General features: G+C 35.1%; 1 protein-coding gene across 1 annotated transcript in view; it reads right to left on the bottom strand.

Annotated features, from left to right (window-relative positions):
* Nucleotides 1-11,036, bottom strand: part of LOC126971770 (ATP-binding cassette subfamily G member 4) — an 83,831-nt gene extending 72,795 nt beyond the window's left edge. The window contains exon 1 of the mRNA XM_050818168.1: nucleotides 10,620-11,036. Within this exon, the coding sequence (XP_050674125.1) occupies nucleotides 10,620-10,857 (238 nt within the window). The 5' untranslated portion in view covers nucleotides 10,858-11,036. The remainder of the gene's footprint in view (nucleotides 1-10,619) is intronic.
* Between the last annotated feature and the right edge of the window lie 2,422 nt (nucleotides 11,037-13,458).

The following is a 13,458-nucleotide window of genomic DNA, read 5'->3' as shown; positions in this document are numbered from 1 at the left end:
CACTAACATTACTAAGTAATTAAGGAAACAACATCTTTAATAGAATACTAGAAATATCTGGATGGAAACGTCTGAAAATTAATTTTCTTTATTATTTATCAAACAACCCTAGCCTTACTTTTGACTTGCTTACAATGACATCGTTTAAGATTATCCTCGGCATTCATTAGTAATTTGAAATAGGCATTTCAGTAGTAGGTCATTGAAATTCATGTAGTAGATAAATAATGTATAAACTTACCACTTTTATCTCTATTTCTGAGATGTTTAATAATAACTTTCGTTTTTGTGATCGATACGCGATTCCGTCCGATTGTACAAATAAAAAGTGTAATGTTGTTAGTTAGATATACTAAAAATACATGATATTTACGCATTGTTCAAAGTCCGTTCCTGTTAATACTAAATTACTACTTACTCGCCGGTGGTAATAATATGTAATCTGTGAGGCGACTTGTTTTGCGCGGCTGTGTCACTTCTAGCAGCTTTGCATTTAGATTTCTATATCTGCGACGGTGATGGAACGGCTTAGTAAACCTAAACTCATATTTTCCAATACGTTTAATATTTTTTTGCCTTAGACAATCCTAGCACGGTTATGGTATAATACGTTGATACCTTGGCAGACGTCGTTAAGCTTATGTTGGCTTAAGCACTGGGTAGTGTTAAAGTAGTAATTTCAATGATTAACGCGAGTGTTACACATTTAAATAAAACACTTTTAAAGGATTAAAACGCGTGTAATTGTAACGGTCTCACATTAGATGTTTGCGTAAAAGTTACATTTTTATTTTAGTTAATCCGACGTTTCAAGACCTTTCCAGATTAAAACGAGGTTTAAAAGTGTTTTATTTAAATAACTGTTAAAGTATTTTTTGTACGGTAGATGGCTATCGACCACAGCTGAACGCTATACATGAATATGACTAACTATTTACCATTCATACATTACAATTGGTCCGGAGTCGTACTCGGTACGTTCCGGACGGTAATAATAATGGTTTTGATATATATGGATCCAATATGGTTCGCTACCGGACCCCGTCCGATGATTTGGCCGTACCAAATCCGATCATGTGTTTAGGCTATAATTAACTCTCATCATTGGCCTTCCAATAGGCAGTAAAATCATAAATATTTAATGGTAAACATGTTATTGTGAGATTTAACATTATAGTGTGAAGGGTCGAAACGTATTTCCTAATACCTACGCAGCGGTCAGTATTGGCAAATCTGAAACTACATATAATACATATAAAGATCTGCTCTTCGGAACAATGCCATCTATTGCAGTAATAAGAAGAATTACATTCATATATTTTATATAAAAACTAGCTGACCCAGCAAACTTTGTATTGCCGTATAAATAAAAATAAAAATCAATAATGAAAATTTTTGATGTATAAAAAAATTGAAACGATCGATTCTCAGACCTACCAAATATATCGTGCATAAAAGTTATCGATATATATAAAAGATATATATATCGATATTGCCATCTTGCAACCCTATTGCGGATCTGTGGATGAAACAGAATGATATAAAAATCGCAAAACAAAAATAGTTGCAGATCGTAGAAGGGCTAAAATTTATACTGTATGTATTTTAAAATGCTGAATTATAATCGAACATAAAATATATATTTTGGGTTGGGTGAGCCTTATGATTTAAGGGTATGAAAAATAGATGTTAGCCGATTCTCAGACCTAACCAAATACATACAAATTTTCAAAAAAATAGGTTTAGCCGTTTCAGAGGAGTTTGGTAACAAACACGGGGACACGAGTATTTTATATTTAGATATATTATTCAATTTGGGAATCGAGCCCGGAAGTTTTGAAATATAAAACGTTTATCATACGCCATTATAAGTTATTCGTTTAAATATATTATAACTCGCATATATATATATATATATATAATATATTATAACTCGCATAATATTTTTTATTATATATATATATATATATATTATTTATTTACAGTGTATGCGAACTGATACTTTTACTGCACTCATCAGTCTTTTGAGTTTTTTTTGAGTGAAATCTTCTTTAGCATCGTTGTGATTTGAAAGTAGATGAAACGAAAAAGCGCGACAGTAAAAAGACACATAAATTCATAAGATTTAACGTGGAAAAAATTAGATAGGAAGCATTATACAGTGTTTCGGTACCAGGCGATCATAGTTCAAGAAAAGATTGTCATATGTATGACGCGAGTAATATATTCTTAATCTTTGTCATGCGCACGACGCATTACTACATAGACATCAGTAGAACATAAATATGGTAGCGGTGATATTAATGTCTTTCATAGCGGTTGGTATCATGTGTCATCTTAGCAATATGTACCAGGACTTCATATGCAGCTTAGAGGTTCATGCACAATGCAGGTTTCACTATTGACATGTGTTCTTTGATCACACGCATTTTTTTTTAATATCAATCACTTTCTTTTTTTTTCTTTAACTTACACAAGTAAGCCTTGAAGTTTGAGTTCATTTTGGTGCATCACTTCTAGCCACTTCTTCTCATTAAAGTTCAACTTTTCCAGAGTGATGGGAATCGTTTACCTAATTGATTTTTCTTTCTTTCAGTAAGTACTTTCCGTAAAATTGAATCGTGATCTACCTTAATGTCATTTTCCTACAGTAATTATAAACAGGTAGGTCGAAAATCGCTTGAACATTTGTCTATCTATTAATATAATTAATATTGCTATAATTCGTGCGAATATCAACCGAACTGTTTGTATGATTTTAAACTATGTCATAAATGAATTTTAATTTTGTCGATGATGCTACCATACTACTAATTTTTTATATACAATTTACAATTGGACCAATCTGGTAGTTTACCCCTACACATGATATTTCTCAAATCCGGCCTACACACAAATTACTAACCTCGTTATTTTTGTAGTCAGTAAAAACACAGCTGTGAAACCAAGGAGACGTAAGGTTTTTTGTTCCATCCATTTGTGACAGAGATTGAAATGTGTACAATATAATAATATTAATTGTTTTCACGCAACAAGATAACAATAAATGTTTGCCTTGAACAAAGTCCACAAAATGATCGGTAACTAATTTAATGGGGAATAGATAAACTGTATTTAACAATAGTTACAAAAACATTCATTGTTACAGAGTTTTATTAAGAGAACAAAACCTAGAGCAACTAATAACAACTAATCTAATGATGATGAATGATAATCTAATAGGGGTTAAAGTATTAAATTTCCTTTTCATTGTAATAGGTACTTCAAATTGACATAAAACCTTCATGGTTTGAGTTGTTCTTCTTTTAAAAAATGTGCAACATTCGATTCTTGAATACGAGTTAACAGCTCGTAATGTTGTGTTTGGAGAGGGCACTGCTAATGAACGCGCCGTTTTTTTTTTATGTAAATTAGGGACGAGGCGAGCAGGACGTTCAGCTGATGGTAATTGATACGACATGCCGTGCCGCTCAGGATTTTTGAAAATCCCAATAATTCTGAGCGGCGCTGCAATTACACTCGTCACCTTAAGACATAAGTTGTTAAGTCTCATTTGCCCAGTAATTTCACTAGGTTACTGCTTACTGAATATTACCGCTTCACGGCAGAAATAGGCGCCGTTGTGGTACTAAAAATCTAGCCAGCATCCTGTGCAAAAGAACCCTCCCACTGGTAATTTTTTTTTGATTTTGGGTTACGCTTTCGTTGTGGAAACTTTGTTTGAGGAACGAACCACGTGGAAGACCGCCCACACAGGTGAATAACAGTGAATTATTGAAGGAGATGGGGGAAGGCGATCCGAGCCTAACTATATATGGTTTAACGTTACCTTACCAACAATATTGACTCATTTTCGTCAAATCAATAAAATAAAAAAATATGAAAGAAACGCGTGTTGCAACTTGTGTTGCCTTGTTGAATTGATACAAAATGAAGGAATATTGGATCGAATTGTGACATGCGATGAAAAGTGGATTCTTGACGATAACCGTGAGTGAAAAATGCAATCACTGTCTTAGGTCAAAAGCTCCAACAGAGTCCTAAAACACAGCTTACCAATAAAAGATAATGGTAACTGTTTGGTGGTCTCAGCATGGTGTTATTCACTATAGCTTTGTCCGATCTGGTCAAGCAATAACGGCAGATGGCAACTGTACCGAACTCCGAACAATGATAGCAAAACTAGCAGTGAAACAGCCCCGACTCATGAATCTTCACCATTATTACTCCATGATAACGCAAGACCTAATAATGCACGAGAAACCGTTTTAACTATACAGCATTGGTTCTCAACGTGGGCGATAACGCCCCCTTGTGGGCGTTTGAGACTTTCGGGGGAGCAGTAGAAGACCCAGAGAAAATTAGGGGGCATTGAGATGGCGCAGATGGGGCGTGGGTAGATTATTAGAAAATTCTCTAGAAAAAAACATATTCTCAGCTGAACTGCAATTGTACCATTCTTTCACTGAGCCAACCGTTCGAGTGACGTACCTTTGATAAATCTTGTTTATCTTATTCAACGAAACGTCACTCGAACGGTTGGCTCAGTGGAAGAGCGCTCGAACAGAACGCGAGAGCTCGCGGTTTCGAGTCCCGCATCGTTCATAAATTTTGTTTTCATATTTAATTTGTGTAATAATTAATCCTACAAGTGAGAGTTGTCACTTTAAAAAATAAGAAATTGTACGTAAATTAATAAAACTAGTATACTGTATGTACACCACAACTGTATAGAATTATCATACTCATTAGCATAACAATAATATTTAAATTATGTTTACAAATTCTTACGAGAGTGCAATAAGTAAATAAAGTTCGCCCATTTCGCGACCAATTGAAAGAGATAGCGCATAAAATAAAGTTAGATGTTAAGGCGCGGACTGACTAGGATTGTAAACGCTACAACCAACCCTACATTATTTGTGTTGATCATGTGGCTAAGCTGCAAATGGGCATTTATTTTACAGGTTTTCTTTTGTTTATTCAAAATTTACATAATAAATTGAAAAATTTGTTCGGTTTAAGATTTAGAAAAGTACTAATTCAATTCAATTCTAAAAAAAAAGTATATTTTTATCGCTTAAAATTCGGAGATTTTTGACTCCAAAGTTTATTTTTGGGAAGCAACTTCCAAATTTTTTATTGGATATTTCAAATTATATATAAATATTCTATTCGGTTAAAAATTATCATTAAATCCTTCTTTGTGCACTGTATATTTTGCGTCGGAATATTTTCATTGCGTTATGTTGTAATCGACTCCCTAAGAAACCAATTTTTGTTGATATTGAGGCATGACCGCGCCTTAATACTCAATTGTTCTGTCTCAAATAATGTTTATCTTCGGCTCGGCTAAAATTTTGTCTACATACTAGTTTTATCAAACAAAGAAGTTTATTAAGTACGCTGTTACAGATTTCAAAAGAATACGATAATGTAAGATATAACCCCGGCAATTAAAGGCTGGCAACGTATATCGTGACCTGATCATGGCTCTCACCACGTTCCATCACATGAACCTCTTGCCCATTTGCCCGGCCTAGCGAAACCATCTAAGAAAAAAGCGATTCATCCGATTGTATGAAATCTGCAGTCATTGACAGATTGACAGATGACGGCTATAATCTTGTAACAAACGGAGATAGCCGAAATCCACTACGTTTTCAGCAACTGTTCGCTTTCAAACTTAGCTGGACTATACTTCGTTGCCTTATTGTAATTATTATTTCAAACTTATGTCAAATCTCAATGCACATTTCATCAATCTGTCCTAAATTTTACTACTCCACAGCTAAGTGATCCGACAGCCTGGGACTATTTTATGATTATTTAATAGCAATAGCAATGACAGTACAATATTGTATATTTTATTAAAAAGAGCGCAAAAAAGGAATACTGGGACAGTTTCTTGCGCTGCTTCTTCTCCTTCAAAGTGCCATTTGTTTCTAGTAGTGTCTAGTATATTAGAAATGAAATCAAAAAGAATTCATATTTCAAACACTCGATAGTTCGTTATATTTTAAGAGTCCCTCGAATTTCGAGAGTAAGATGAATATGCATTATATTCTAGTCTTACATAAATAGATGGCTTTATCGCCTATCAAAATATAGCTGTAGATATCTGCAAGATTCGCTGGTCAATTAAATATTTATTCCCTTCTCACAACTAGGTGTCATGATATATCTCCGTGATCTTTTAACCTTCTCAGTGCAATAAAATATGTTGTTCTGCCAATAATATTTTATATCTTTGTAGGCAGCATGATTTGACATGTTTTAGTTCTTATTCTATGGATAATATTCTCTGTTGCACTATTGGTAAAATATTCGAATACCAAAAAAATTTGGTATACGAATGAAATTGAACATTGAAAACATGCGATCGGCTGAACCAATGCGGATATTTTTTTAAATTGATACTTCTTTAGGCGCGTTTTGAAAAATGATGAGAGTGAAATTTTAAGATGCGCGCGCATCACTGTAATACAAAAGGAACAGGGTGAAGTTGGTTCCTAAAATTTTCTGACGTTTGCGACAATCGTTATTTTTTTGTTTGGTTTCTTCGTCCATTATTAGGACAGGCAAAGGGTTCAAGCCCATACAGCCGTATTCGTTATTTAATTGTTAAAGCCATCTCTGTAAGTTTTTTAAAATTTTGTTCTTTCCACAAACGTAGAACAGCAGGAGGAATAAACAATTTTAAGGATTTTTGGTTTGTTACGCCAAATAAGTATAACTTCTTGGGTGCGTACTTATATATATAAGTACACACACACATTTTTTTTTATTATTATATAAGGTTGACACCCAAAAACCATACTTTATAATACATATATAAGCAGACTTCTTTTACATACTAGATATCATAATGACTTCTCGAAAGGCCTCTGAAACACAATTATCTACTCAAAATGAAAAACAGAAAACAAAAACCGGTACCTAATTATGTCTTCTGAAAGAAGTGTTCATAGAAGTGTCGATCATATGATTGTACGTGATTGTGGTAGGAAAGACAGCTGTCATGGCTCTGAAATCATTATTCTGCTTTTTTATATTGAACAATATCCCGCGTCTGAGGGTTACCAGATGAAAAATGTAAACTCCGCAGAAAGAGCTTATATTCCATTGAGATTCCAAATACCCTGAGATTTACTCAAGACTTGAGCGAACAGATTTTTTTATGGAAAAAAGAGGACAAAGGAGCGTACAGGTCACCTGGTTTTAAGTAATCACCGCCGCCCACATTCTCTTGCAACACCAGAGGAATCACAGGAGCGTTGCCGGCCTTTAAGGAAAATGTACGTGTTTTTTTGAAAGTACCCATGTCGTATCGTTCCGGAAACATCGCATAAGGAAGCTCATTCCGCCGAACTCCAGATGGTGGTGATATCCTAATTTTTGGCGTGTCGTGCGATGGTGGAATTCGGCGGCAAGAATCAGATGAAACAGCTCTTCGGAACACTCCCCGTGATAAATGCGGTAGAAGACACACAATGAAGCGACGTCTCTACGCAACGCCAAGTGATCCAGCCGTTCACATAGCACTTGAAGAGAAAGGATAGCATCGCAAAGTAAATATTACAAAACTGTTTTAGTTAAAAAAATAAAATTCTACAAATTCCTATGATTTTCAAATTCCAGCAGCAATCCAGTGTAGGTATAGTACAAAAATCCTGAAATAACCCTACCTTGAATTTATAACGCTTCAAATACACATTATGAATAGCTACTTAATTTAAGTGTTACTAGGTATAACGTACTGAACTCTAACAAAAAGTTGATATAATTATAAAGTCATGATCTTTGTAGTACGGTCAGTGACCTTAACGAATTACTTGTTTGACTTACATTATCTTGTAATATTGACTCAGGGTGAATCTCCAACGGATTTATCATCCGGAGGACATGAGCGGGACCTGTGCGTTACCTTTGCTTTGGATCAGAGATCTTTGTATTTGTGTATGAAAATATAAAGATAAGACAAAACGCTTGAACTGACCTACTAAATATCAGTTAACCAGTGGGAGGCTTCTTTTGCACAGGATGCCGACTAGATTATGGGTACCACAACGTCGCCTATTTCAGCCGTGAAGCAGTAGGTAATGTGTAAGCATTATTGTGTTTCGGTCTGAAAGGCGCCGTAGCTAGTGATATTACTGGGCAAATGAGACTGAATATCTTGTCTCAAGGTGACAAGCACAATTGCAGTGCCATTCAGAATTTATGGAGTTTTTCAAGAATCCTGGCGGCACTGCATTGTAATGGGAAAGGCGTATCAATTACCATCAGTCTACGTCCTGCTCGCCTCGTCCGTTATTTCCATAAAAAAAACGAGATTTCTAAAATCTTCAGATAGGCCAGCTAGTCATTTTTGTTTTTAAATAAAGGTTATGTGTCCGTCACACCGTAGGGCACAGTAAGCAGGTATTTAAATAAGCAAATTACTTGCCATATTCCACTTGAGAGATCTTATCAACTACGACTATTCATTTAATTATAATTTGCAATTTAAATCAAAAAATTAATAAATGGTCTATTACTATTAAGATTCTTATTTCCTTGGTACGAAGACAAGGCTAGACCCTTTAAATTAATTTTAAAGATATTATCAAGGTACTAATTTAAATAAAAACGTACTATAAAAACTTAAAAAAAAATACCGACTTCAAACAAACATATTTTGCCTTTTGAAAACCAAGGTTACTAAATCGCTGATCAGCTAAGTTACCCGACTGGAACACGCAAGTTCTGGGCGCCATCGAAAGCTGCTCTTAGTAACTTCAAACAGCCATCCCTGCCGCCGTAGCGCATAGAGAATCATTCCCTGGCCCATAATGCAACGGAGAGGTATGCTCATTTGTATCAAAAGTGGAAAATCACCGCCATCCTTCTCGTGGAGCGCTATGAGTAAAGCGCCTACAATTCAGAGTGAAAAGTGATCTTTCTGCTGGATGGTATTTCTCAGATCGTGCTCAGGAGGTATGCCTTTAAACTGACTCTGCACTGATTCTCAAAAGGCGCAGTCCCGAACTCATTGAAGTCAGCCGTCCAATCCCTAAAAAGATAGCTCGGATCCGGCTAACTGGGGTTCTCCTGGGAGACCTCCAAATCATTGAGGTCATTATGAACAGCGAAGGCTTGGCAAATCTGGATATGGGGAAGGCCTTCGGCTTTGAATGGCACAAGGTGCTACTCTCAAAGCTTCCATGGTATGGGCTTACCAAGAGTTTTTGGAATAGGATCACCAGCTATATTACGGGACGTAATATTAAGGTCGTTATCAACTGTTATTGCTGGTAGCATTAACCCATCAACGCTGGTGTTCGCCAAGGCTATATATTAGGTCTCATTTGTTTCTTTTGTATATAAAAGAAAATTTGTTTGACGCCTTCAACACGCATTGTTATGCAGATTACTGTAGGTACTGGAGATACCGCGTACACCAACCATGTAAGTCACTCTTCAAATCAACCGCCAGTACCTCTTTTGAGAAGGTCGCAGAATCGTTGAAAAATACCCTGTTCATATTAAACCTCAGAAGACTTAAGATTTTTACAACAGGATCCCAGAAAATGTTCAAAGCAATTACGTTATTCAAAAGAATTGTTGAAAAACGTTTGTGTGGTAAAGGCTACTATAACATAAATGACTTTCTTAATGATACCACAGATTGGGAATGGAGCGACAGCCTTCAGGCTATTAAATAATAAGTTTAATTGTACAATGTTACTTTGTAAATGTTACTTTAATTGTAAAACATATTTTTGATGAAAAAAAGCCCGCTGAGTTTGTTGCGCCCATTCATCTCAGGCCTGAGGCATTCATTTTGGAATGGGTGGTAGTTTTTTGACTTTCAATAAGTGATTTCACATCCTATTTTGAATAAAAATATTTGAATTTGAATTTTGAATTTGAATTGCGCGCTAACAATTACTATAAAATCTCATTTGTTGTATCACCGTTCTTCGGTAAGCCAATTGAGCGGTCACCTATTTGATCGTCACCATGTGTTCCAACAATTTTAAATGAATATTAATTTCTATCCGAGAAACGGTTTCCTCACAGTACAATATGCAATATAATGTATAGGTCTTGAAATTATTTACCTTTGTTTGACTAACACTGTTAAATTCAATTGTATGGGAAACACGTGAATGTGTAAATAAGTACCTATATAAGTATGTAATGTTTCATTTTAATATTAAATATTTAATGGCTAACGAAATATCTATCGTAATTCCTTATTAATGTTTTCTGATAGGTTAATGAGCGTGAAATGTCATTAGTTAAATATGTAAGTAAGGTAACAACTGTGTATTTATTTATATGTTGATTAGTTAAAGGTTGCAATGAAATAAACCGAGTTTGATAAGGATTTTTTTCAATGTCAAAGTTATTCACTGGCTGGTATACACTTTATATCTGTCACCAACTCGGAAAAATTAAGCTTCAATAAGAAACAGAGCCATAAAACTGATTCCACATTTCTAAATCATCAAATAGTTATTCATTGAATTTCAATATACATGATGCAAATGCACAGTGAAATGCTTAGATCTATACTTCAGTTTTCGGTAATTAAACACTAAATGAAACTCAAAAAAGGTTAAAATATTTACCCTTGTTGAAGCCAAGGTTGACGTTGCAAGTGATGTTTGTGAATTGTATATCCACTGGTTCTCTGGTGGGAACCCTAGACAGCCCTTGCACTTCCAACTCCCGCGATGGGCTTGAAGGCTTCGAGGAAGGCGTGGACAACGAAGGCACTGGAGTCTTCTCATCTCCCAGAGTCCTCGCACCTTCACTCTGATACACCACACTTTGTTCGTCCACAATGTGAGCTCCCGCGAGCATCATTTTACTTAATCAAATCGTATTTCGCGCGTGCTAAGTATCATAAGTCGCGCGATTGAATGCGCCCGCGCATCGTCTGCACTTGAACCGTACTATCAACTATCAACAGCCTTTTGTCTCCGTTAATAATTACTCCGCGTCAGTTGTACATAACGCATATTCGTAAATAAACGGTCCGTATAAGACGGTACGTATAATGGAAGTGTTACTGATAATATATTTGCGTGAGACAATAAGGTTTATGTACAAGAAACAGCGTGCTCACTCAAACAAAGGAATACATTACTAAAGTCGCTCACTATACTTATATGTTATTAAATCTAAAAATAACAAAGACACCAAATAGTACTAAAGCCAATAAATTTTACGAAGAAATACAACATTGTAATGAATGAATACTCTACACTCTACATTATTAAATTTAGTAGCACAATACCAATATGGTGTATTAATATTCATTTCGGAATAGAATATTCTTAAAGGTTTTTTACTTTATATTTTAATTTAGTTAATTATTTAGTTCATTATTTTAATAATATTCAATGTTGACTCACTAAAATAAAAAGAATATAATTCAGAAATAGCGCCATCTTTGGAATTACTTTACAACTAATTGCTATCATCAAATCAGTTGTTTGGTTCAACGTCTTAGTTGACACAAATTCCTATAGATGGCGCGTGTTAGCAAGTTATAACAACTTAAATAAAAAATACTTTCGTAATTATCGTAAAATAATGACTTTAAGGAAATTGAAATTTTTATGGAATAGAAGAGAAACGAGCTTGTGGTTAAGCCGCAGTTAGACTCGCGAGAAATTATTAGAACGTTATCAACCTTTTCGTGAGTAGGTAATTGTTTCTTCGTTGGCGCTTTTTAAGAAATGTTGTTCGGGTTGACAGCAGCAGCCGAATTCCACCACCGGACAAAATGCGGAATGTTGATGCCCCGCACAACTGATACGACCTTCAAGCATAGAACATACTCACTCGCAAGTCCCACCCAAGACCGGCAACGCATCACTTGACCCCTGGTTTTGCAGATGTCAATGGTCGGTTGCCTCACACCTCCCATCATGTGAGTCTCTTGGCCGATTGCCCCTTCTTATATAAAAAAAAACCTTCGAAAAATTAGGAGGCTAAAGCTGCTCATTCTTAATTCTTTATCTGCAATTTTTCTCGATCGTTTATTGATAGAATTGGTTTATTTTTCTATTTGAACGCATGGAACTTCGCAATTGGTCATACCTGTTATAAATAAATTGGGTACTAATAATGAATTGAAATGAGACTGAAACGAATATAGGTACCTAAAAATTTTCCAATAACTACTATCATTCTATTTATTATCTTAGCTGAGGATGTAGTAAGTAGGTACTTAGTTGATGGAATATCTTATATCTTTAAACGAGCAATTCTTGTATATATATATATATATAATCTGAATCTCGGAAACGGCTCCAACGATTTTCATAAAATTAAGTGTGCAGGGGATTTCGGGGGTGATAAATCGATCTAGCTAGGTTTCAATTTAAAAAAAATAGTTTTATCCATGTTTGAATGAGAAACAGCTACAATAACATTAGAATACAAAGGTAAATTTCGCCACTACATACAAGACTATTATAGCTCAGATGGGACATTGGGTGATCCGGAAAGCAGAAGACCCCGATTCGAATCCAGATGGCCTATTAGTTTTTTTTTTGTTCAAGTTTTGTACATTCTTAAAAATCCGAGCAAGGCTCGGTCGTCCGGATATTATAAGCTTAAATAGGATTGGCAACAAATATATAGATAGTTTTTATAATACAGTTGATGTAAATTACCGATATCTTGCAAATTGCAAGGAAAATAATATATAGTTACCTGTCTTAATATCGTGTTTTAAGTTTTTTTTTCATATTATTGAGTTGTAGTAAAATTTATGCGCTGTTATTGTAATAAATTAACCTTATTTGATGCAAGAACTGTTATTTATATAAGCAATTATTGCAAGGAGTTATTAAAATAGTAATAAGGTCATTAATAATACATTTACTTGATGGAAATATCAAAAGCACCTAGTGCTGTTGGAGAAATTACATCTCAATAAATATCTTTTAAATACATAGGTTTTTAATTGTTAAATAGCTTGTTAAGCAGGTCGTTGTATTTTTTTACTTTTTTTATTTATAAAGTTTGTGTCAATAACTGCCCAATAACCACACTATCACCACTAAGCTAATATACAACTGTCACCAGTGTCTGAGGGAGTTATGCGAAAATAACAACCAAGTAACTCTTCAATGGATAAAGGGTCACAGTAACTTACGAGGGAACGATGCTGCTGATGAATTGGCCAGGAGGGGCTCAGCGATGATAGCAAAAGGACCAGAACCAACTATCCCTCTCCCGCCTAGCTGGCCTGCGATGGTAATACGTCAACACACCAAGGAATTATTATAAGCACTGGATGGAAGTGAGTGGGTGTAGACAAGCAAAAGAAGCTCTACCTCAAATAGACCCCAAGCTCTCTCGCAAACTATTAAAACTTCCACGACCTAGGTTACGGAAAATAACTCATGTACTAACGGGTCACGACCTTTTAACAAGCATCTGTTTAATATA

The sequence above is a fragment of the Leptidea sinapis genome, chromosome 24 (genome assembly GCF_905404315.1).
Source record: "Leptidea sinapis chromosome 24, ilLepSina1.1, whole genome shotgun sequence".
NCBI lineage: Eukaryota > Metazoa > Arthropoda > Insecta > Lepidoptera > Pieridae > Leptidea > Leptidea sinapis.
Note: the sequence above shows the minus strand (reverse complement) of the source record. Positions and strands in the feature narration are given on the sequence as shown.